Source organism: Budorcas taxicolor, chromosome 11 (assembly GCF_023091745.1).
Source record: "Budorcas taxicolor isolate Tak-1 chromosome 11, Takin1.1, whole genome shotgun sequence".
In the NCBI taxonomy this organism is placed as follows: Eukaryota; Metazoa; Chordata; class Mammalia; order Artiodactyla; family Bovidae; genus Budorcas; species Budorcas taxicolor.
The window spans coordinates 31,350,720-31,377,450 of record NC_068920.1 but is presented as its reverse complement, the minus strand read 5'-3'; the positions used below and the strand labels follow the sequence as shown (position 1 = coordinate 31,377,450).

At 37.9% G+C, this 26,731-nt stretch overlaps 2 protein-coding genes and 1 non-coding gene across 3 annotated transcripts; 2 read left to right on the top strand and 1 right to left on the bottom strand.

The window, feature by feature from the left end:
• Positions 1-6,326: 6,326 nt before the first annotated feature.
• LOC128056264 (olfactory receptor 12D3-like) lies at positions 6,327-7,283 on the top strand. Its single transcript, XM_052648977.1, has one exon. It carries the CDS (start codon positions 6,345-6,347, stop codon positions 7,281-7,283), a length of 939 nt encoding a protein of 312 aa, XP_052504937.1. The 5' UTR covers positions 6,327-6,344.
• Positions 7,284-16,021: 8,738 nt separating this feature from the next.
• On the top strand, positions 16,022-16,978 carry LOC128055573 (olfactory receptor 5V1-like). The gene has a single exon (XM_052648183.1). It carries the CDS (start codon positions 16,022-16,024, stop codon positions 16,976-16,978), a length of 957 nt encoding a protein of 318 aa, XP_052504143.1.
• Positions 16,979-26,366: 9,388 nt separating this feature from the next.
• On the bottom strand, positions 26,367-26,438 carry TRNAC-ACA (transfer RNA cysteine (anticodon ACA)). Its single transcript has one exon. It is a non-coding gene; the product is annotated as a tRNA-Cys (tRNA).
• Positions 26,439-26,731: the final 293 nt, after the last annotated feature.

The following is a 26,731-nucleotide window of genomic DNA, read 5'->3' as shown; positions in this document are numbered from 1 at the left end:
CAGAAGGATTTTTAATACATTGACCAACCTTTCGTTTCCAACCTGAGGGTTATATAAAATAGCGCAACCTACTGTTGCCAAAAGCACAAGTTTAGCTGTAGCATTTTTTAAAATTAATTAATTTATTTTAATTGGATGCTAATTACTTTACAATATTGTAGTAGCTTCTGCCATGCATTGACATGAATCAGCCATGGGTGTTCATGTGACCCCATCCTGAACCGCTGTCCTACCTCCCTCCCCATCCCATTCCTCAGGGTCATCTCAGTGCACTGGCCCTGAGTGCCCTGTCTCATGCATCGAGACTGGGCTGTAGCATTTTTGATCCCACTTTAGAAGTGAGGTGATTTCTCCCTTTGTAAAACAGCTGAGATGTGCAGCTCTAGATCTGTTCTCACAGCTTTAATAACAGACTATTTCCTTCAAATATGCAGAATTATTCTCTACATCACTGCCCCCACCCAGAAATAACTTCTGTCTAATTCAGCTTACTTCTTTTAGTCCTCACTGACTGCTCTGCTCTAGGAACCAAATAAGGTCAAGAAAATTTCCTGCTGCTGTCTGGTTCTTATCTTAACCTGTGCTACTTACTTTAAAAAGAGAAATTTGGCAGCTTTTTCTTAACTTTGCAGAAATGGACTTCCTTTCTTAACATCTTCCTACTCCCTTCTCTTGCCTCCATTGTTTTCTGAATATTTATTTCTATTTTATTGTTTTGGGATTCAGACTTTTTCTAATATTAGTTTTGAAATAAAGTTTGGATTTATGATTCTTTCTCTCCTTATTTCTCTCAGGAAAGTTTTTAGAAGATAAGAGAGAAACAGTGATTAATCCAACAGTATTATTAACACTGTTGTTAACACTGACTTAATAACAGCCATATTAGCACTGGATGTTTATTTGTAGATTTAAATGATTTATATCATAATTTTCATAGCTGAATTTCTGTGAATCTCTTCACCAGGAAAGCTGGCTGAAATTTGTGTGGTAGCAAAATAAATGCAGAATGATTAGAAAAAAATGAATCACTTGATATTATTGTTAATTGATTACATTATGATGACATTTTACAGAAAGCGATAAAAAGCAAAACTTTTAAGGTCTTCCCTGGTGGCTAAGAGTAAAAGAATCTGCTTGCCATTGCAGGAGACACAGATTCAATCCCCAATCCAGGAAAATCCAAATGCTCAGAGCAAGTAATCCCAGGCACACAACTACTGAGCCTCTGTTCTAGAGCCCAAGAACCACAACTACTGAGTGCAAGTGCTGAAACTAGTGAAGCTCAAGTGTGTTAGAGCTAATGCTTCACAACAAGAGAAGCTACTGCAATGAGAAGCCCATGCACCGCAACTAGAGAGTGGGCCCCACTCACTGCAGCTAGAGAAAATCTCGTGCAGCAGTGAAGACCCAGAGCAGACTAAATAAATAAATAAATAAAGTTTTAAAAGTAAAACTTTTAGATATTATGCTCTTTTAAGATTTCAGGCTTTTTTGAACAATTGCTTCTCTTATTTCTCTAATTGTATGCTATTTAAATTTATGTAGTTATGTAATGAAGTTCACATTAACATCATTGAAGTACAACAATAAAAACAACAGCAATAATAAAAAATTTCAACATTATCCAGTTATAGGGATTTAATATTTTGGAAAATTATAATGGTAGTACTATTTTGTGGAAAATGATGATAATGGTATTTTTCTTATTTTGCCCCTATAGACAATTTTACAATATACCTTAATTACTAGTAAGATACCTAAAGTCCCCAAAGTCTTCATCATTGCTATTTGGGGAAAAGTAATTAGATTCTCAGTATGCTATGTGTGCTTTTTTTTTTTTTTTTAAGAAATCATGTAAACAGGAGGGTTTATAAAGAAGAGGCTTCCTGGTGTTGGGTATGTGAGTTGGACAAGAATAGCAGATTCCAGCCACACTTCCAGTGGTTCCAAACTCAAGTGGGCACAGATGGTAACACTACAGGAGAAAATTTCACTCCTGTTCACATAATAATATGAGGGAGAGGCTATTATTTCTTCATAAGGTTAACGTTTTTCTTCATGACAACTCCTGGTTGAACCTATACCACAGCAAATCAAATTAAGCCAAACTGGGTAAGTGGGGCAAAAATAAGTTGTCTTGAAAGAACAAAGAGACTTCCTATGAGTTTTCCGCAAAGGGAAATCAACTAAGTTAATTCCTCATGAAAGAAGACTAGAAAGATTGATTTAACAATGAACAAATATGTGTTGTGTGCCAGGTACTGTTATAGATGTTCAGAAGGCATCATTAAGAGATGATACACTGACTTTGTAAAGATTATATCCAACTAGGGGAGCAGGTAATACACAATAAAGAGAATAAATAAATGATATGGGATTTCAGAAGGTGTTATGTGTCATGGGGAAATGAAAGGAGAGTGAAGTGGGTATGGAGTGTATGAGGGCCCCAATAGGATGATCAGAGTGGGTCTCATTGAATAAATACCATTTGAGGTAAGATTAAAATGAAGTTAGGGCTTTCGTCAGACAGATAATCATAGGGAAGAGCAAAGCAGAAGAGCAAAGAGGCCAGTGTGACTTGACTGATTGAACTCAGGGGAGAAACGGAGGAAATTAGGCTGGAAGAGTAAAAAGAAAAAGATATTACAGAGCTTGTAGTCTTTCTTAGAATTTGAGTTTATGGAAAATTTCCTGGTGGTCCAGTTGTTAGGACTCCACACTTTCATGCCAAGTATCCAGGTTCCATCTCTGTTTGGGGGACTAAGATCACACAAGCTGTGTGGTGTGGCAATGAGTAAATAAGTTTGAATTTACAATCTGAGCTGAAGTGTGGCAGGAGGGTTATAAGAAAAAGCATGATGATGGGAGGTGATTTAAGGGTAAGGTTAGAAGAAAGAAGCTATTAAAATAATACTACAACTGTTAATAATAATAACTGAGACATGACACAGACTCACTTGATAGCTAGAGAAGTGAAAATAAGTGGAAGATTCTGTGCATATGTGTTTCATAATTGATCCAACAACTAGAGTTCAGGGGAATATTGAAGTAAAGGTCTAATGAGGTAGGTTGAAGAGAGACAGGAAAGAATAAGAGTGGAGACCAATTTAAACATTCTTTGTGAGAAACTTTGATGTAAAGATCAGAGAAAATGGACAGTGAAGAAAAACAGAGAGAAAGGAAGACTTTAAAAAATGTTTTATGATAGAAGAAATAATAGCCTGTTCCTTTGCTGAAGAGAATGTTACATTAGAAAAAGGAAAAATAATTATGGAAGAGAGAATGGCATTGTGGGAGTGTGCACCTGATTAAGCAAATGGGTATCATTGAAAGCACAAGCAAGAGCTTTGGCTTTAAAAAACACAAATTGGACAGGGAGAAAGGCTCATGAGGGAGAGGATATCTGTGTGATTCACATTGTTATATGACAGAAACTAACATACCATTATCGGAGAAGGCAATGGCACCCCACTCCAGTACTCTTGCCTGGAAAATCCATGGATGGAGGACCCTGGTAGGCTGCTGTCTATGGGGTCGCACAGAGTCAGACACGATTGAAGTGATTTAGCAGCAGGAGCAGCAACACACCATTATAAAGCAATTATCCTCCAGTAAAAATAAATTAAAAAGAACGTACAATCACTTTCTAATAATATAGACACAAATGATAGTGAGTCTGGAAGTTCTTTTCAATTGCTTCAAATTTCTCATAGACAAGGAAGCAAGGTCAGCATTGGACAGTCAATATGGAGAAGAAGGTTGGCTGGAGGTTTGAAATGGTTATCAAGGAGTGTGTGAGGGTGAATGGACTTAACAGTTGTAAATAAGTCCTTGAATGCATTGTAACTTGATCAAATAGAAGTTGAATTTCAGCTATGGTGTGAATTTCAAATATAGTTGAATTTCAGCAAGTATTTAGCAAAAATCAATATTAGCATTCTCTGAATATCAATTCAGCAAAGAAATCTCTTGCATCATTGATGAATTCCATTAGGGTTTGATATGTTTATGTTAATAAGTAAGACAAAAGTGAATCAAGGAAGTTATATGCCTGGATTTCTCTCATTGGTCAGTGATATTAGTTTTCCTGAAGTACAAAACTTTTTGAATACCAGAAGAAATGTTCCTCCATTTTTGTGTTATTCACAATATAATGGCTACAAATATGACACACTTTTAAGTTTAATCTGCATCATTTCCACCACTTTCTTAAGCCTAGACAATCAAAAAACCATAAACCACGCTTAAATTTGTAGAATTTACCAATTCCTTGGCATAAATACTTCCACCATGATCAACTGCAAGCTGTTAATGTGGTTCACTGAACGTGAATTAGGGAATAAATGAACAGGTCATTTTATGGCATCTCCAACATACAGATACAATAAAAGTGATAAACTCTAAAATGCAGATAATAAATATTAGGGAGTGATGTTTTGTGTAATTTTGTTGTTTAGTTGCTGCTGCTGCTGCTGCTAAGTTGTTTCAGTCATGTCTGACTCTGTGGGACCCCATAGATGGCAGCCCACCAGGCTCCCCCATTCCTGGGATTCTCCAGGCAAGAATACTGGAGTGAGTTGCCATTTCCTTCTCCAATGCATGAAAGTGAAAAGCGCAAGTGAAGTTGCTCAGTCTTGTCCAACTCTTAGCGACCCCATGGACTGCAGCCTACCAGGCTCCTCCATGTTTTGTCACTAAGTTGTGTCTAACTCTTTGTGACCCCATGTACTGCAGCACACCAGGTTTCTGTCCTTCACTATCTCCTTGAGTTTGCTCAAATTCATGTCTAATGAGTTGGCCATGCTGTCTAACAATTTCATCCTCTGTCACCTGCTTCTCCTTTTGTTTTCAATATTCCCCAGCATCAGGGTCTTTTTCATTGAGTTGGCTCTTCGCATCAGGTGGCTAAAGCACTGGAGCTTCAGCTTTAGCATCAGTCCTTTCAACGAAATCCAGGGTTGATTTTCTTTAGGATCTTGCTGTCCAAGGGACTTTCAAGAGTCATCTCCAGCACTATAATTCAAAAGCAGCAGTTCTTTGGTGCTCAGCATTCTTTATGGTCCAACTCTCACATCCATTATTACTAAAATGTCTGTTAGAGATTAAATCAATTGACATCCCCATCTGTGTGTATTTCACCACCTTCAAGAAAATAAATGTTGCAAACATTTTAGTCTTTGTCAAAATAAAATAGTATATCATTGAATTTTAATTTGAATTTCTGTTTTGAATATTTGTATATTTTATCCTCACTAAAAAGTATGTTATAGTTTTAGTGGCTTCACTTAGGAGTGCTGGGCTGCTATTTTTCTGTTTCACTACAAAGATTTCTTTCAGGTGATGTAATTCTGTTGAGAAATCATGATTTCCTATTTTTCTGTTTGTTTCTTATCATACTTTCATGTGGATACAGAAGTTTATCTATTTATTGTTTATATATGAACAAGTTGGATTTGGGGGGCGAGTTATCAGGAGGTTTATATGGCATGGGGGATAGGATATTTTCCCCAGATTCTTGGCTCACTGGCCCCCTCTTCAGCTGCAACATTTTTACTGTCTTTGTGATAACATACTTCTCTCTTCATCATTATGTGCACACTGATTTGCTTGTTTTCTGGTATTCCGGAGAAATTCACTCTCAATGTGAGGCACTCTCTTTCTGGGACTGATAATTTTCTGCTGTTTTCAATATTCTTTTGCTACTAAAACTTCTTAGTACTTTGGGATTTTCCTGGATAAATAACCCTGCTGCTGTGATGCCCTCTTGTGATGCTGACACCAAATCTGCTGATTTGTATTCCCTCTGCCTACACATGATTTGAAGTTTTGGGGTTTACTTTTTTTTTTCTTCTAGTTTCATGAAGGTTTAGATTGTGGAGAACCTATTCTTATTTTTTTAAGTGGATATTTAGGACTATTGCTAAATTTCTACTTGTACCAGAAATGAGAAGCATGCCTATCATGCCCATTTAAAAATATTTAAATTTTTACAAATACATCTGACAAGACTCTTTAGATACACTAATTTTAATGCTACAGTGAGGCTAAAACTGAGTCCTGTTCTCTTACTGTATTCACTAAATATCTGCTTTTATTCTTTATGAGTTGCTTTATAGGTTTAATTCAGCATCCTAAATATGCTTCTTTGTTCTGTGTATCACATATATCACACTGACTCAGAATTTATCACAAATTTTGGCCCTTAATTATGTGGCAAGTGAATTTAATTCTAGCATTTCTAACCATTTTACTCATCATAGATCATCCTTATATACTTCATTTAACCCATACAGTCTACTAGAGCAGCTTTACTAATGCCACTGTTATCACTCCTTCTCAGAGCGATGGAGAACGTTACCACAGTGAATGAGTTTCTCCTGCTGGAACTGACCTCCACTCAGGAGCTGCAGCCTGTTCTCCTTATGACCCTCCTGATTATATACATGATCGATCTGTTTGGAAACGGGTCTATATTAGTGGTTGTCATCTCGGAGCCAAGACTCTACTCCCCTATGTATTTTTTCCTGGGAAATCTTTCTTGTCTGGATATCTGCTATTCTTCAGTGACACTGCCCATACTAATGGCAAACCTCCTCTCTGCTCGCAAGGCCGTATCTTTCCTGGGCTGCATCACTCAGCTACATTTCTTCCACTTTCTGGGCTGCACTGAGTCCATCTTGCTGGCCATGATGGGTTTTGACCGCTTTGTGGCCATCTGTTATCCACTTCGCTACACTGTTATCATGAACCTCAAGGCGTGTATTCTCCTGGCAACTGTGGCCTGGATCACCAGCTTCTTTTATGCTCTGATGCATTCTGTCATGACTGCACGTCTGAACTTTTGCCACTCTCTGAAACTCAACTACTTCTTCTGCGATGTGAAGCCCCTCTTAGAGTTGGCTTGTGGTGACATTCGGCTCAATCAGTGGCTCATTTTTATTGTCACTGGCAGCTTAGCTATGGCAGCGTGCTTTCTCACTTTCCTCTCCTACTTGTATATTATCAGCTTCCTTCTGTTCAAGAACCAGACCTGCCGTGGGCTCCACAAGGCTCTGTCCACATGTGCCTCCCATTTCATGGTGGTATCTCTGTTTTATGGAACTGTGGGGCTCACCTACATCCCCCCTGCCTCTGCCACATCTGTATCACAGGGACGATATGTGGCTGTCATACACACCACTGTCACTTCACTGCTGAATCCATTGATATACACCCTTAGGAATAAGGAAGTGAAGTTGGCTTTGAAGAGAGTCTTTGGGAGGAAACTGAAGCTGTCTGTCTAAAGAAAATCATTGGCCACACAGGAATAAATAAAAACTGTGCTTTTTATGACATTCATTTTCTCATATCTAATAAATCTGATACATTTCTTGAATTCTAATTTCATTTCAGAAATGGTAGGGAGATGAGAAGCATCAAGGATGATCATTAATTTTTATTTATTTATGTTAACACCAAGAAATATCTATAGTGTAGAATTAGGCTATTAATAGAGCAAGGGTATGATAAAAGTTTTTATTTGCTTTTTGCATAATAAAATTGTTTTGAGTTTTCCTTCCTACTAACTAATCCTCTTTATGCATAGAACAATATATTAAAAAAATAATCATGAGTTTAGTATTCAGGCTTTACTTTCAAAGACAACTTCATTTGTGACAATTTATTCCCTCTGGGCATGGTTTAATTCAATTTTTCTGGTAATAGGAGCAATAATAAAAAAAAAAAACAGTTTCACCATTATGGAATTTATACATAACTAAAACGAATCAGGTAAGAATATAAACATACAAGTATGGCAGAAAATGGCAGGTGAAAAAGACATTCTAAATGTTAATTCGAGGTAAAATCTAGGATGAATAGAGAGCATTTGTCTAAAAGAGAAACCATATTATATTTGATCTTCGATAAAATTACCAGAAAGGTATAACAGTCCAAGAGTAGTGGTCCACAAGATACTGCTGCTGCTGCTGCTAAGTCACTTCAGTGGTGTCCGACTCTGTGTGACCCCATAGATGGCAGCCCACCAGGCTCCCCCGTCCCTGGGATTCTCCAGGCAAGAACACTGGATTGGGTTGCCATTTCCTTCTCCAACATGAAAGTGAAAAGTGCAAGTGAAGTCGCTCAGTCATGTCCGATCCTTAGCGTCCCCATGGACTTCAGCCTACCAGGCTCCTCTGACCATGGGATTTTCCAGGCAAGAGTACTGGAGTGGGGTGCCATTGCCTTCTCTGCCACTAGATACTAGTGATGTAGAAATAATCATTAATGTTAGGATAAATGAAATCTTCTCAGATATTTTCTTATGACTTATTTTCAGAATATGCCAGTACAGGCATACCTCAGAGATGCTGCGGGTTTGTTTCCAGCCCTAAAGCAGATATGGCAATAAAGCAAGTCACATGAATACTTTTTTTCCTAGTGAATATGTTCATACCATAGTGTGTAATCTATTAAATGTACAATAAAATTATGTCTAAAAACAAAGTATGTACCTTCATTAAAAACACTTTTCCTCGCCATCATGTGAACCTTCAGTGAGCTGTAGTAATAGCATCAAAGATCACTGATCGCAAATAACCATAATGAATATAACACTGGAAAATTTGAAATATTGTGAGAATTACCAAAATGTGACAGGAGATTCAAAGTGGGCAAATGCTGTTTGGAAAACTGTGCTGACAGGCTCACTCAATGCTGGGCTGCCACAGATCTTCAATTTGTAAAAAAAAAAACACAGTATCTGTGGACTGCAATAAACTGAAATACAAAAAATTAAGGTATGCTTGTACCTCAAGGAGAAAAATGGTTAAAAAAATGCTGGACCCTCCTTTCTGTACCGCCCTCCTCTTCTAGATCTTAGTCCTGCAAATCCTCACTGCCTGGTTAGCTCTCTGACTCCTTCAGAAGGATTTTTAATATGTTGACTGACTTTCAGGTCTCCTCTTGAAGGTTTGTGTAAAACTGTTGGCAAAAGTGTAAACTTAGCTGAAGCTTTTTGGATCTGGTTTTTGAAGTGAGGTGATTTCTTTCTTTGTAAACCAACTGAGATTTGCGGTTGTAGATTTGTTCTCCTCACAGCTTTAATAACAGACTATTTCCTTCAAATACACAGAGTTTCTCGCCACATCATTGCTTCCTTCCTGAAATAATTCTGTCAAATGCGGCTTACTTCTTTGATTCTTTGAGTCCATGCTGACTACTCCTAGAAACCAAATCAGGTCAAGAAAAATTCCTACTGCTGACTGATTAATAGCTTAGTTTATGCAACTTACTTAACAAAGGGAAATTCAGCAGCTTTTTCTTAGCTTTGCACCAGTGGGCTTCCTTTCTTAACATCTTCTACTCCCTTGTTTTATCTCCATTGTTTTCTAAGCGTTTATTTCTATTTTATTGTTCTGGGATTCAGACTTTTCTTAATTTTTAAAAAATAAAGTTTGGATTTATTCTTCTATCATTTCTTTTAGGAAAATTTTTAGAAGATAAAAAGGGAACACTGACTTAATCTAACCATATTAACATTGGATGTTTTACTTGTAGATTTAGATGATATCTAGAATAATCTTCATGGCTGAATTTCTGTGAATCTCTTCACCAAGAAAACTGGCTGAAATTTGTGGGACAGAAAAATATATTCTTAATGACTAGAATAAAAATGTGAAATGCCTAATATTGTCAATTGATTACAGTGGCTATGATGATATTTTATAGAAGAAGATAAAAAGCAAAACTTTTAAATATTATGCTATCTTTTAAGATTTTACTCTGTTGAACAATTGCCTCTATTTCTCTATTATTTTTATCACAATGAACTTGCCCAAAATTTCTCAGATATAAAATAACAGGGAGTTGGAGAGGATATAACCATCGCTTCTATGTGGGAATAAAGATTTATATTGTCAAACAAATGTATTTTGATACTTTAGATATAAGGAAATAGATGTGGAATAGTGAGAAATAGTGTACTGTGAGAAGATGCAATTTTATGTGACCCTTCTGCATTATTTATTATTTGTAAAATTCTCATATAGAAATAATTTCACTGTACTATTTTCTATTGTCATTTCTATTAAAATGACAATCATTTATTAGCTTAGTTGTCAGTTCTGTAGGTTAGAATTCCAGGTGTGGTATGTCTGGGTTTTCTGCTAAGTTTATCAAACGGCTGAAATCAAGCTGTTGGCTGGGCCGCATTCCTTTCTGGAATCCAAGCTCATTCAGGTTGTTGGCCAAATTCCTTACAGTTGTAGAAAGAGATCTTCACTTCCTTGTTGAATATCAGTTGAAGCTACTGCTGATTTTTATAGGCTGCTGACACTTCTAATCATGTTTAAGCAAGAGTGGAGAATGTCTCACACTTAAATTCCTCTTCTAATTTAACTCTGACCTTTTCAATTCAGATTTAAAGGGCTCACATGATTATGTCAGACCCACCTGGAAAATCTCCCTATTTTAATGCTAATTAACTTGAGGATATCATTACATCTGCAATATATATATATTTTGCCATATAATATAATTATGGAAGTAATATCATCTTGTGAAGTGAAGTTGCTCAGTCGTGTCCGACTCTTTGTGACCCCATGGTCTGTAGCCTACCAGGCTCCTCTGTCCATGGGATTTTCCAGGCAAGAGTACTGGAGTCGGGTGCCATTGCCTTCTCCAGGAGATCTTCCTGACCCAGGGATCGAACCTAGGTCTCCCGCATTGTAGGCAGACGCTTTACCATCTGAGCCACCAGGGAAGTCCAATATCACCTTATGTTCATCTATTCTACCTGTACTCAAAGGGAGGAGGTTATACACAGGTTAGGTTTGTTAGGATTTATCTTGGAATTTTGCCTACAACATATACACCCATCTTAAAAGTTGTTATGTGACTCAAATGAGACAAAGAGTATAAAAATACAGTTGTTAAAAACAAGTTTCTGAAATTACATGCTATTTAAATTTACATAATTATATAATGAAGGTCACTTGAACATCATTTTTTAACATCATTTTAAATACAATAAAAGCAATAGCAATCATAATAATTTTCAACTATATCCAGCAATAAAGATATAACATTATGGAAAATTTATAATGGCATTATTATTTTGTGCAAAATAATAATAGCAGTATTGTTCTTTTAAATTCTGCCACTATAAACAATTTTATGTGTCCATGCTGAATCACTTCAGTCATGTCCAACTCTTTCCAACTTTATGGACCATAGCCTGCCAGGGTCCTCTGTCCATGGGATTCTCCAGGCAAGAAAACTGGAGTGGGTTGCCATGCCCTCCTCTAGGATCTTCCCGACCCAGGGATTGAACCCTGTCTCTTATGGCCCCTGTATTGGCAGGTGGGTTATTTACCACTAGTGCTACCTGGGAAAGCCCACAAACAATTTTATAATATACCCTAATTACTAGTAAGATATTCAAAGTCTCCAAAGTCTTCATCATTGCTATTTGGGGAAAAGTAATTAGATTTTCACTACACTGTGTATGTTTTTCTAAAGAAATTATATAAGCAGGAGGAAAGAAGAGGGTTTCTGGTGTTAGGCATGTGAGTTCAAAGACAGCAGCATCTTCCTGCCACACTTGCAGTGGTTCCAAACATAAGTGGGCAGAGATGGTAACACTGAAGGAGATAATTTCATTCCTGTTCACATAAGAATATGAGGGAGAGGCTGATCCTTCTTTATAAGGGTAACATTTTCCTCCTTGACAACTCCTGGTTGAACCATTATGACAGCAAATCAAATTAAACCAAACTGGGTAAGTGGGGCTAACATAAGTTGTCTTGGAAAAACAAAGAGATTTCTCTATGAGTCTTCTGCAAAGAGAAATAAACTAAGTTAATTCTTTATGAAAGGAGATCTGGAAGACTGATTAAACAATAAACAAATATGTATTGTGTGCCAGGGACTGTTCTAGATGTTCAGAATGCATCATTAACAGTCAATACACTGATTTTGTAAAACTTGTATCCAACTTGTGTTAGTCGCTCAGTTGTGTCCAAATCTTTGCAACCCTATGGACTGTAGCCCGTCAGGCTCCTCTGTCCATGGGAATTCTCCTGGCATGAATACTGGAGTGAGTTGCCATTCCCTTCTTCAGAGGAGTTTCCTGACCCAGGCGTCAAACCTGAGTCTCCTGCATTGCAGGAAAATTCTTTACCTACTGAGTCACTAGGAGAGCTCATATCCAACTAGGGGAATAGGCAATCCACAATAAGCAGATAAATAGATATAATATACATGGGATTTCAGAAGGTGCTATGTGTCATGGGGAAATGAAAGGAGGATGAGAGGGGTTTAGCGTGTAGGAGGGCACCAATAGGATGATCATAGTGGTTTCATTAAATAAATGTTATTTGAGGTAAGATTGAAATAAAGTTAAGACTTTTGTCAGACAGCTTGTCATGGAGAAGAGCAAAGGGGAATAGCAAAGAGGCCAGTGTGACTTGACTGAGTGAACAAAGGGGAGAAAGAGGGCAAATTAGGCTGGAAGAGTGAAAAGAAAAAGATTTTATAGAGCTGTAGCATTTTTTTAAGAATCTGATTTTGTAGGGAATTCTCTAGTGGTCCAGTGGTTATGACTCACTGCTTTCACTGTGGTGGACCCTAGTTCTATCCTTGGAGGGGGAAATAAGATTCCCACAAACTGGGCAAAGCAGCAAAAAAAAAAAAAAAAAAAAAAAAAAAAAATTGAATTTACAATCTGAGCTAGGGTGATTGGAGGGTTATGAGTGGAAGCATGATGATGGAAGGTGATTTACACATAATCGGGCTTCCCTGGTGGTTCAGCCAGTAAAGAATCTGCTTGCATTGCAGCAGACCTGGGTTTGATCCCTCAGTGGGGAAGATCCACTGGAGGAGAGCATGGCAACCCACTCCAGTATTCTTGCCTGGAGAATCCCCATGGACAGAAGAGCCTGGCAAGCTTCAGTCCATGGGGTCACAAAGAGCTGGACATGACTGAGCAACTAAGCACTGCATGAACTGGGCAAGATTAGCAGCATTAAACTATTGAGAATAAGATTATAACTATTAACTGAAACATAGTGAGGACTTGGCGGAGAAGGCAATGGCACCCCACTCCAGTACCCTTGCCTGGAAAATCCCATGGATGGAGAAGCCTGGTGAGCTGCAGTCCATGGGGTCGCTGAGAGTTGGACACGACTCAGTGACTTCACTTTCACTTTTCACTTTCATGCATTGGAGAAGGAAATGGCAACCCACTCCAGTGTTCTTGCCTGGAGAATCCCAGGGACGGGGGAGCCTGGTGGGCTGCCGTCTATGGGGTTGCACAGAGTTTGACACGACTGAAGCAACTTAGCAGCAGCAGCAGCAGCAGCAGCAGCAGCAGTGAGGACTCGGTAGCTAGAGAAGTGAAAATAAGCAGTAAGCTTCTGTGTATAAACATTTCATAATTGATCCAACAACTAGGAATTGGGGGAATATTGAGATAAAGGTCTAACAAAGTAAGTTCGAGAGATGGCAAAGAATAGGAATGGAGACCATCAGTTTAGTTATTGTTTTCGAGAAGTTTTGATATAAATATCAGAAAAATGGGATGGTAAAGAAAAATAGTGAAAAAGAAAGACATTTTTTTTTTTAATGTTGGGAGAAATAATAGTCTGTTCCTTTGCTCTGAAGAGAATGCTTCATCAGAGAAAGAAAAAAGAATTACGGAGGAGAGAGTAGCATTGCTGGAGTGCACAGTTGATTAAGTGAGGGGGTGTCGTCAAAAGCACAAGTGAGAGGGTTGGCTTGTGCTTTTGGGAGATGGGAGGGGGGTTCAGGATGGGGAACACATGTACACCCATGGCTGATTCATGTCAATGTATGGCAGAAACCACTACAATATTAAAAAAAATAAAAAACACAGATGAGGGGTTGGGGGGGAAGCTCAAAAGGGACGAGATATATGTATACCTATGGCTGATTCACATTGTTGTACAGCAGAAAGCAACACAACACTGTTAAGCAATTATCCTCCAATTAAAACTGAATTTTTAAAAAAGCACAATCACTCTCTAGTAATATAGACACAAATGGGAAAGCATATTTGTACATAGAAGCAAACACGTGATGCTGAGTCTGAAGTTCTTTTCAAATGCTTCAAATTTCTCATAGACAAGAAAGCAAGATCAGCATTTGAGAATAAATATAGACAGAAAGCATAGCTGGAGGTTTGAAATGGTTATCCAGGAGTGTGTGAGAGTGAATGGACTTGAGAGCTGTAAATGAGTCCTTGAATTTGAATTTCAGCTATAGTGCGGCTATAGATTCAAGCATTTAGCGAAAATCAACAATAATATTCTGTGAACGTCAATTCAACAAAGAAGTCTCTCACATCATTGATGAATTCTATTAGTGTTTGATATGTTTGTCTATGTTAATAAGTAAGATGAAAGTGAATCAAGGAAGTTATATGTCTGAATTTCTCTCATTTGTCAGTGACATTAGTTTTCCTAAAAATACAAAACTTTTGAATATTGGAAGAAACATTCCTCCACTTTTTATGTTATTTACAATATAATGGCTACAAACACGACACACTTTTAAGTTTAAACTGCATCACCAACTGGGCTCCCCAGTGGCTCAGATAGTAAATAATCTGCCTTTAACGCAGGAGGCCCGGATCCGCTCCCTGGGTCAGGAAGTTCCCATGGAGAAGAGAATGGCAACCCACTCTGTATTCTTGCCTGGAGAATCCCATGGACAGAGGAACCTGGCCAGGCTATAGTCCATGGGATCGCAAAGAGTCAAACACAACTGAAGCGACTTAGCAGGCAGATTTCATTACCGTATTTCCACCACTTTCTTAAGCCTAGACAATCAACAAAACCATGAATCAATCTCATAATTTGTAGAATTACCAGCTCCTTGGCATAAATACTTCCACTGTGACTAGTTGCAAGCTATCAACATGATTCACTGATAAATGAATAGTAGCAATAAATGATCAGTAGCAAGCCACTTTATGGCATCTCCATCATACACATACAATAAAAGCAATAATCTCTAAAGCAAAGATAATAGGAACAGGTAAAATGATTAGGGAGTGATGTCTTATATAAGTTACCTCTGTTTTTAATATAATTGACTCAATTGGAAGTTTATGTAATTTCATTTTAAATAATGATTGTGTTTAATATCTTGCCTACAAAATTTCTGGACATTAACAACAAGCTTTTTTGAACCAGTAATAGCTAACTCTAGTGCATCTTGGCTGTAGTAATTTCTAGTGGAATAAATTACAGGATAAACTTTGTACAGTAAATGATAAGTAAAATATTAATTCATTTTCCCTTTATAAAGAGTTCTTTTTTTTTTTAAGAAAGGCTTTCAACAACCAGAACTTATTTTCATTAGGTGAATGCCCAAGTCCCAGCATCTTGAACTGTAAGATATATATGGTAAGATTAATTGTGAATTTCCTCTGTATTTTATGGAACTGCCCTCCCCGTCAAATATATTATCAACCCGTGGTACCACTATGTCTTTTTCTGCTCTCCTAATTCTCTAATTGCGACCAACTGTTTCTACATTTAATCTACAAATGTCAGCCTCCAATAGTGTGCAAGGCAGCACAGTTTTTTGTTTAATTAATTTTTATTGGAGTATAGTTGCTTTACAATCAGGGCAGCATAGTTGATTGACCCACTGACAATTGTCTTTAATGAGCTTCCAAATTGCTGCAGCCCAGGAAGACAGAGTAAATGGGCCTTTTCTTCCTTTAGTGCATGTGTTTTACTTGAAAATTCAAATCTGTCTGTAGTGTTCATTTTAAAATATTTGACCAACAGATAAAAGGCTGATAATGTTTATGCTGGGTGCTAAAGCACACAGTTTATTTGCTGTGGGATTGTGCATTTTTTACAGATCCATCTAATATTTTCTTGATAAATAATATCTTTTCCTCTGTGAAACTTTTATTTTCTAGTTTTGTAGCCTGTTTCTGGAGCAATACCTGACTACAGAAATCTATGCTTCCTTGTTCTCAATTTCAGAAAGAAAACCAGACCTGTATATGAAAAGAGAAAACCAAACGGTTGTATTTGAGTTTATCATCTTGGGATTCTCCAACTTAAATGAGTTAAAATTTTTACTTTTCACTATTTTCCTGGTAGCATATATCTGTACTTTGGGAGGAAATACCTTCATAATTTTGGTGACCATGACTGATCCACGCCTCCACACTCCCATGTATTTTTTTCTGGAAAACTTAGCTTTTCTTGACATCTGCTACACCACCACCAATGTCCCCCAGATGATGGTACATCTACTATCTGAGAGAAAAAGCATTTCTTATTTGGGTTGTGTAGTGCAACTTTTTGCATTTATTTTTTTTGTTGGGTCAGAGTCCCTGCTTCTGGCAGCCATGGCATACGATCGCTACATTGCAATCTGTAAGCCCTTAAGGTATTCGGTTATTATGAACAGAGTCCTGTATAGCTGGTTAGCAGCCTCCTGCTGGACTGGTGGTTTCCTCAACTCAGTGGTGCACACAGTACTGACATTCCGTCTGCCCTTCTGTGGCAACAACGAGATTAATTATTTCTTCTGTGACATCCCCCCTTTGCTGATCTTGTCTTGTGGGGACACTTCTGTCAATGAGTTGGCCCTACTCTCCATTGGGGTCTTCATAGGCTGGACTCCTTTTTTGTGTATCATACTTTCCTACCTTTATATTATTTCTACCATTTTAAGAATCAGGTCTTCTGAAGGGAGGCAAAAGGCCTTTTCTACCTGTGCCTCCCACCTGATCATTGTCCTTCTCTATTACGGCAGCTCCATCTTCACATATGTACGACCCATATCAGCGTATTCACTGGAGAAGGACAGACTGATCTCAGTATTGTACAGTGTTGTCACCCCCATGTTAAACCCTATTATCTACTCTTTGAGGAATAAGGATATTAAGGAGGCTGCAAAAGTTGTGGGGAGAAAGTGGCAGGCTTCAAGCTCCCTCTCTTTTGCTGTGTAAATTTTCTAAGAAAATGATGTATTACAAAACAGTCCATTTTACTTTTAGAGCTGACTTTTGCAAATTACTCTCAAGTAAAATTAAAAGTCAATGCAAATTTTTACAGCCAGTGATTGGCAAACACTCTTGTTTAAAAAGTCTGTATAGGTCAGGAAGCAGCAGTTAGAACTGGACATGGAACAACAGACTGGTTCCAAATAGGAAAAGGAGTATGTCAAGGCTGTATATTGTCATCCTGCTTATTTGACTTATATGCAGAGTACATCATGAGAAACGCTGGACTGGAAGAAGCACAAGCTGGAATCAAGATTGCCGGAAGAAATATCAATCACCTCAGATATGCAGATGACACCACCCTTTGGCAGAAAGTGAAGAGGAGCTAAAAAGCCTCTTGATGAAAGTGAAAGAGGAGAGTGAAAAAGTTGACCTAAAGCTCAACATTCAGAAAATGAAGATCATGGCATCTGGTCCCATCCCTTCATGGGAAATAGATGGGGAAACAGTAGAAACAGTGTCAGACTTTAATTTTTTGGGCTCCAAAATCATTGGAGATGGTAACTGCAGCCATGAAATTAAAAGACGCTTACTCCTTGGAAGAAAAGTTATGAGCAACCTAGATAGCATTTTCAAAAGCAGAGCCATTACTTTGCCGACTAAGGTCCGCCTAGTCAAGGCTATGGTTTCTCCAGTAGTCATTCATGTATGGATGTGAGAGTTGGACTGTGAAGAATGCTGAGCACCGAAGAATTGATGTGTTTGAACTGTGGTGTTGGAGAAGACTCTTGAGAGTCCCTTGGACTGCAAGGAGATCCAACCAGTCCATTCTGAAGGAGATCAGCCCTGGGTGTTCTTTGGAAGGAATGATGCTAAAGCTGAAACTCCAGTACTTTGGCCACCTCATGGGAAGAGTTGACTCATTGGAAAAGACTCTGATGCTGGGAGGGATTGGCGGCAGGAGGAGAAGGAGACGACCGATGATGAGATGGCTGGATGGCATCATGGACTCGATGGACGTGAGTCTGTGTGAACTCCGGGAGATGGTGATGAACAGGGAGGCCTGGCTGTGCTGCGATTCATGGGATCGCAGAGTCGGACACGACTGAGCGACTGAATTGAACTGAACTGATAAGCATTCTCAAACAATATAGTTAGTTTTTTCCTACCTTGAACTTCTTATGGAAAGAATCATACTGTTTATATCCTCATGTGTCCTGCTTCTTTTGCTCAACATTATATTTTGGATATTCATCCATATTGCCAAATGTAACCATAGTTTATTTTCATTGCTATTTAGTTTTCATTTATTAGGGTGAATAATAAACATTTTTTTTATTCTGGAAAAAAAAAATAAAAAGTCTGTATAAAATATTGCAATTTTTTTTCCAGAGATCAGTGAACTAAAAAGACAGGAATCACAAGGCCAACACTGAACAGAGTTAAAAAAAAAAAAACAACAACGTGAAATTGGCATTAGGGACTCCTTGTGAGGACTTCTGATGAAAGTGTTTGAGTTTCTAAACAGCATTTTAACATTCTTGTAAGACTGGAGGGCTAAAATTGGAATCTCGAGCTACCTAATTAAAATTTAGCTGGTATCTATTTTATCTGGCAAATTTATCAATAACTCACATGCCTGTGCTGTGCTTAGTCACTTATAGGCCTAGTGGCTATCATATTGGACAATGTATACTTAGGACAATTCTATCTTTGCAGTTATTGGGTAGTGCTTCTCTGAAAGAAGAAAACTAAGATAGGCAACTTGCTTTAAGAGATGTTGCAACCAATTGCGAAGTTAAAAAGATAGTGTGTTAATGATTCAGTTATACATTGATCATTGAAACAAACTGAAAAAAGTTCCATGAATAAACATATGTATTTGATTATGTGATAGATGAGGCCAGAAGAAGCTTGAAAGAAAAGTTGAGTAAGAATAATCTTTTCAATAAAAAGACAAAAGGGTTTATGATTCCAGCCTTACAGTTTATACAAAAATCAGTTCTAGAATACTGCATACCTCAATGTATGCTGCTACTGCTAAGTCGCTTCAGTCGTGTCCGACTCTGTGCAACCCCATAGACGGCAGCCCACCAGGCTCCACCATCCCTGGGATTCTCCAGGCAGGACACTGGAGTGAGTTGCCATTTCCTTCTCCAATGCATGAAAGTGAAAAGTGAAAGTGAAGTCACTCAGTTGTGTCCGACTCTTCGCGACACCATGGACTGGAGCCTACCCAGCTCCTCTGTCCATGGGATTTTCCAGGCAAGAGTACTGGAGTGGGGTGCCATTACCTCAATGTATAAAAGAACAATAAAACCTTTAGAAAATGATATAGGGTGTACTAACATATCACATATGAATTTGTCAGCTCCAATCCAGAGAAGAGACCGGAGACTACACAGTCTCCTTTGGAACATTGTGTTCTCTGGTAGGAAGGGCAACAGTCCCTGGGCTCAAAGGCTATGGGCTAGAGAACACCAGGCCTCATGGGTGGAGACCCTCAGCACTTCCTGCAGCCTGTAGCCATTCAGCCCAGCCCTTTATGGCTCGGGCTGCTGCTCTGTGGTTAATGATCATGGTGGCTGGGGTTGATCTCGGTTTCCAGGGGACTGTCACTGTGGACACCATATGAGACAAGGTGAATAAGTGACAAAGCCAACATTTTACATGTCAAAAGGAAATTAAAATTAAAAATATTGATATATTCCTTTCCACCCCCACACAAGTCACTCTTGCTTAGGGATTGATTTTCTTTTTCTCTCTCAATTTTCTTGACTGATACTAAAGCCTCCTATTAAGTTTCCCCATTCTTCGCCCATACCATTTCTGTCCTTTATCAAGCCCATCTTTGCATGAAATGTTCCCTTGATATCTCTAATTTTCTTGAAGAGATCTCTAGTCTTTCCCATTATGTTCTTTTCCTCTATTTCTTTGCATTGATCACTGAAGAAGGCTTTCTTATCTCTTCTTGCTATTCTCTGGAACTCTGCATTCAGATGCTTATATCGTTCCTTTTCTCCTTTGTTTTTTGCCTCTCTTCTTTTCACAGTTATTTGTAAGGCCTCCCAAGACAGCCATTTTGCTTTTTTACATTTCTTTTCCATGGTGTGATCACTCACCTAGAGCCAGACATCCTGGAATGTGAAGTCAAGTGGGCCTTAGAAAGCATCACTATGAACAAAGCTAGTGGAGATGATGGAATTCCAGCTGAGCTATTTCAAATCCTGAAAGATGATGCTGTGAAAGTGCTGCACTCAATATGCCAGCAAATTTGGAAAACTCAGCAGTGGCCGCAGGACTGGAAAGGGTCAGTTCTCATTCCAATCCCAAAGAAAAGCAATGCCAAAGAATGCTTAAACTACTGCACAATTGCACTCATCTCACATGTTAGTAAAGTAAGGCTCAAAATTCTCCAAGCCAGGCTTCAGCAATACATGAACCATGAACTTCCTGATGTTCAAGCTGGTTTTAGAAAAGGCAGAGGAACCAGAGATCAAATTGCCAACATCCGCTGGATCATGGAAAAAGCAAGAGAGTTCCAGAAAAACATCTATTTCTGCTTTATTGACTATGCCAAAGCCTTTGACTGTGTGGATCACAATAAACTGTGGAAAATTCTGAAAGAGATGGGAATACCAGACCACCTGACCTGCCTCTTGAGAAATCTGTATGCAGGTCAGGAAGCAACAATTAGGACTGGACATGGAACAAAAGACTGGTTTCAAATAGGAAAAGGTGTACGTCAAGGCTGTATATTGTCACCCTGCTTATTTAACTTCTATGCAGAGTACATCATGAGAAACGCTGGACTGGAAAAAACACAAGCTGGAATCAAGATTGCCGGGAGAAATATCACTAACCTCAGATATGCAGATGACACCACCCTTATGGCAGAAAGTGAAGAACTAAAGAGCCTCTTGATGAAAGTGAAAGAGGAGAGTGAAAAAGTTGGCTTAAAGCTCAACATTCAGAAAACCAAGATCATAGCATCTGGTCCCATCACTTCATGGGAAATAGATGGGGAAAGATTGGAAACAGTGTCAGACTTTATTTTCTTGGGCTCCCAAATCACTGCAGATGGTGACTGCAGCCATGAAATTAAAAGACGCTTACTCTTTGGAAGAAAAGTTATGACCAACCTAGATAGCATATTCAAAAGCAGAGACATTACTTTGCTGACTAAGGTCCGGCAAAGGACTAAGGTCCATCTAGTCAAGGCTATGGTTTTTCCAGTGGTCATGTATGGATGTGAGAGTTGGACTGTGAAGACGGCTGAGCACCGAAGAATTGATGCTTTTGAAGTGTGGTGTTGGAGAAGACTCTTGAGAGTCCCTTGGACTGCAAGGAGATCCAACCAATCCATTCTGAAGGAGATCAGCCCTGGGATTTCTTTGGAAGGAATGATGCTGAAGCTGAAACTCCAGTACTTTGGCCCCCTCATATGAAGAGCTGACTCATTGGAAAAGACCCTGATGCTGGGAGGGATTGGGGGCAGTCGGAGAAGGGGACGACCGAGGATGAGATGGCTGGATGGCATCACTGACTTGATGGACAGGAGCCTGAGTGAACTCCGGGAGTTGGTGATGGACAGGGAGGCCTGGCATGCTGCGATTCATGGGGTCACAAAGAGACGGACACGATTGAGTGAATTCTATCCTAAAGTTTCAAAAATTCACCCTATTTTACTAAATCTTATACATTTTGTCTGAATTAAACTCAAAGCAGATATTTGTTAGAAGTTAATGAAGCAAAGAGAGAGGGAAGGTGCTTTAGATGGTTATGAGCTGTGTATTAGGAAGAAATAAATCTCTCTTGTTTCACTTGGTATCAAATAATCTGTGTTTTAGACTTGTTCATGGACTTTCCTTTTTTCTTTCTGTTGACAGTAAATGCTTGTGGTAGTCATCCATACTGTTGCACACACTGTAGCTCATTCACTTTTCATTGCTGTATGGTATTCCATCACATGGCTAGGCCCACAAACATTTTATTCATTCAATAAACTTAACAAACATCTAAAGATTTTGTGAAGGTATTATTTTCACAATTTCTAGTTAATTTTTGGAGAAAATTTAAAAAAAGAGACTTGTTCAACCTGACATTAAGACATAAACTAAGGCCTACTAATGGAAAATCAAGTTCCTGGTCCAAAAAGAAAAATATCATGGGATAGAGGTCTTAGATACAGATCCAAGAATTTGTATGGAAACAGTATATACTAAGTATGGTGCTACAGTAAATAATGAAAACTTAGTTATATTTTGGAAAAATAAGATCATTAAATGAAGAAAAAGAAAATTAGTTTTCTAACTTTCACTTTGTAAAAAGATGAAATTTAAGTGGATCAAGAAGCAAAATTTGAAATTTAAAAATTGTAAAGTTAATATAAAAAAGTTTCAAAGAATATATTTATGAACTAGCAGGGGGAAATTTTAAATAAATCTTAAATTGCACAGCCCATAACCTGAGAAAATATGGATTTTATCATGACAAAATTAATGACTTTTTTTCTATGGAAGGGTATAAAATTAATGCACAGATTACCCCTTTCTATAAATTATTTGAAAAAGTTAAATTTATAAATGACCAATGACGTCTTTTTTTTTTTTTTTTTCTAAGTTAGGAAAAAACTTTATTTTTCAGATAAAGTCAAAACTATTAAAAGTGTTTTATGACTAGTCAGAATATTCAAGTAGTATAACATTAAAAATTTCTAAACATTCCAGAACAAAATGTGAAATATACAAATGCATTTAAATTTGTATATTAATATAAAATTACAAGTAAATTAAAAATTAGATATTTTCTCAGAGGCACAATACTTCCAGCAATAGAAGGCCAAAAACAATTCTATTTGAATTACTCATTGACATATTATTCAACCAAGAGCTCTTTTCTATATAATTGTGTGTTATCAAGATCCAGTGACAATTTTCAAAGTTTACCTGAACATTATTTTAAATATCTTTTTTTTTCTTAATTTTAAAATCTTTAATTCTTACATGTGTTCCCAAACATGAACCCCCCTCCCACCTCCCTCCCCATGACCCATCTCTCTGGGTCATCCCCATGCACCAACCCCAAGCATGCTGTATCCTGCGTCAGACATAGACTGGTGATTCAATTCTTACATGATAGTATACATGATAGAATGCCATTCTCCCATATCATCCCACCCTCTCCCTCTCCCTCTGAGTCCAAAAGTCCGTTATACACAGCTGCGTCTTTTTTCCTGTCTTGCATACGCGGTCGTCATTGCCATCTTTCTAAATTGCATATATATGTGTTAGTATACTGTATTGGTGTTTTTCTTTCTCGCTTACTTCACTCTGTATAATCGGCTCCAGTTTCATCCATCTCATAAGAACTGATTCAAATGAATTCTTTTTAATGGCTGAGTAATACTCCATTGTGTATATGTACCACAGCTTTCTTATCCATTCATCTGCTGATGGACACCTAGGTTGTTTCCATGTCCTGGCTATTATAAACAGTGCTGCGATGAACATTGGGGTACATGTGTCTCTTTTAATTCTGGTTTCCTCGGTGTGTATGCCCAGCAGTGGGATTGCTGGGTCATACGGTAGTTCTATTTGCAATTTTTTAAGGAATCTCCACACTGTTCTCCATAGTGGCTGTACTAGTTTGCATTCCCACCAACAGTGTAGAAGGGTTCCCTTTTCTCCACACCCTCTCCAGCATTTCTTGCTTGCAGATTTTTGGATCGCAGCCATTCTGACTGGTGTGAAGTGGTACCTCATTGTGGTTTTGATTTGCATTTCTCTAATAATGAGTGATGTTGAGCATCTTTTCATGTGTTTGTTAGCCATCTGTATGTCTTCTTTGGAGAAATGTCTATTTAGTTCTTTGGCCCATTTTTTGATTGGGTCGTTTATTTTTCTGGAATTGAGCTGCATAAGTTGCTTGTATATTTTTGAGATTAGTTGTTTGTCAGTTGCTTCATTTGCTATTATTTTCTCCCATTCCGAAGGCTGTCTTTTCCCCTTGCTTATATTTTCCTTTGTTGTGCAGAAGCTTTTAATTTTAATTAGATCCCATTTGTTTATTTTTGCTTTTATTTCCAGAATTCTGGGAGGTGGATCATAGAGGATCCTGCTGTGATTTATGTCAGAGAGTGTTTTGCCTATGTTCTCCTCTAGGAGTTTTATAGTTTCTGGTCTTACATTTAGATCTTTAATCCATTTTGAGTTTATTTTTCTGTACGGTGTTAGAAAGTGATCTAGTTTCATTCTTTTACAAGTGGTTGACCAATTTTCCCAGCACCACTTGTTAAAGAGATTGTCTTTACTCCATTGTATATTCTTGCCTCCTTTGTCAAAGATAAGGTGTCCATAGGTGTGTGAATTTATCTCTGGGCTTTCTATTTTGTTCCATTGATCTATATGTCTGTCTTTGTGCCAGTACCATACTGTCTTAATGACTGTGGCTTTGTAGTAGAGCCTGAAGTCAGGCAAGTTGATTCCTCCAGTTCCATTCTTCTTTCTCAAGATTGCTTTGGCAATTTGAGGTTTTTTTGTATTTCCATACAAATCTTGAAATTATTTGTTCTAGTTCTGTGAAAAATATGGCTGGTAGCTTGATAGGGACTGCATTGAATTTGTAAATTGCTTTGGGTAGTATACTCATTTTCACTATATTGATTCTTCCAATCCATGAACATGGTATATTTCTCCATCTATTAGTGTCCTCTTTGATTTCTTTCATCAGCGTTTTAGAGTTTTCTATATATAGGTCTTTAGTTTCTTTGGGTAGATATATTCCTAAGTATTTTATTCTTTTCATTGCAATGGTGAATGGAATTGTTTCCTTAATTTCTTTTTCTACTTTCTCATTATTAGTGTATAGGAATGCAAGGGATTTCTGTGTGTTGATTTTATATCCTGCAACTTTACTATATTCATTGATGAGCTCTAGTAATTTTCTGGTGGAGTCTTTAGGGTTTTCCATGTAGAGGATCATGTCATCTGCAAACAGTGAGAGTTTTACTTCTTCTTTTCCAATTTGGATTCCTTTTATTTCTTTTTCTGCTCTGATTGCTGTGGCCAAAACTTCCAGAACTATGTTGAATAGTAGCAGTGAAAGTGGGCACCCTTGTCTTGTTCCTGACTTTAGGGGAAATGCTTTCAGTTTTTCACCATTGAGGATAATGTTTGCTGTGGGTTTGTCATATATAGCTTTTATTATGTTGAGGTATGTTCCTTCTATTCCTGCTTTCTGGAGAGTTTTTATCATAAATGGATGTTGAATTTTGTCAAAGGCCTTCTCTGCATCTATTGAGATAATCATATGGTTTTTATTTTTCAATTTGTTAATGTGGTGAATTACATTGATTGATTTGCAGATATTGAAGAATCCTTGCATCCCTGGGATAAAGCCCACTTGGTCATGGTGTATGATCTTTTTAATGTGTTGTTGGATTCTGATAGCTAGAATTTTGTTGAGGATTTTTGCATCTATGTTCATCAGTGATATTGGCCTGTAGTTTTCTTTTTTTGTGACATCTTTGTCAGGTTTTGGTATTAGGGTGATGGTGGCCTCATAGAATGAGTTTGGAAGTTTACCTTCCTCTGCAATTTTCTGGAAGAGTTTGAGTAGGATAGGTGTTAGCTCTTCTTGAAATTTTTGGTAGAATTCAGCTGTGAAGCTGTCTGGACCTGGGCTTTTGTTTGCTGGAAGATTTCTGATTACAGTTTCAATTTCCATGCTTGTGATGGGTCTGTTAAGATTTTCTATTTCTTCCTGGTTCAGTTTTGGAAAATTGTACTTTTCTAGGAATTTGTCCATTTCTTCCACGTTGTCCATTTTATTGGCATACAACTGCTGATAGTAGTCTCTTATGATCCTTTGTATTTCTGTGTTGTCTGTTGTGATCTCTCCATTTTCATTCAATGATGTCTTAAATAAGGAATTCTTACAAATGAATGAGAAAAAAATCCAGGAAACTTAATTAAGAATATGTGCAAAGAATAAACATAGAAGATTGGTAGGGGAGGAAATCCAAATGATTGACACACAAAAAATCTCCTCATAGAGGAGATGTTCAAAATTGCTAGTAGTCTGAGTTATTCAAATTAGAATAATAATGAGCCACCACCTCACTTCCATCAGATTGACAAAAACTAGGAAACTTGATAACTCCAAGCAATGTGAGCAACACTTGTATGCTTCTGTGGATGGTACAGGTACAACTGGGCTAGACGGTAGAATTTTGAAGATCAACCTTGTGTAATTTAACTCTACTCTGTGGAAAGTTGGTTTCACTTTGCTATAAATTTAATTTGTTCTAGAGAAGTCCCCTCTGATTCTGAGGTACTCGAATTTTCCAGGCAAGAATACTGGAGTGGGCTGCCACTTCCTTCTCCAGGGGATCTTCCCAACCCAGGGATCGAACCTGGGTCTCCTGCATTGTAGACAGATGCTTTACCATCTGAGCCACTAGGGAAGCCCATAAAAATGTTAGTATTATTTTAGTTTTCCAGAGTGAAAAGCTTTCCAGTGTATAATGATAGAATGGATGATGAATGATGGAATTATATTCTAAAGTCATGGTGGCTTGAGGAACTTAACTGCTTGAATATGGCTTAAATGCTTAACATGGACAGGAAGGGAGAATTTTAGAAGTGGTAACAGAAGTGGTTTCTGAATGTTTTTATTCCAAAATCAGTTTCATTAAAAAAAACAATAACAACAAACCTCTTGGAACCCACATATCAATACATTACACATCTTCCAGGA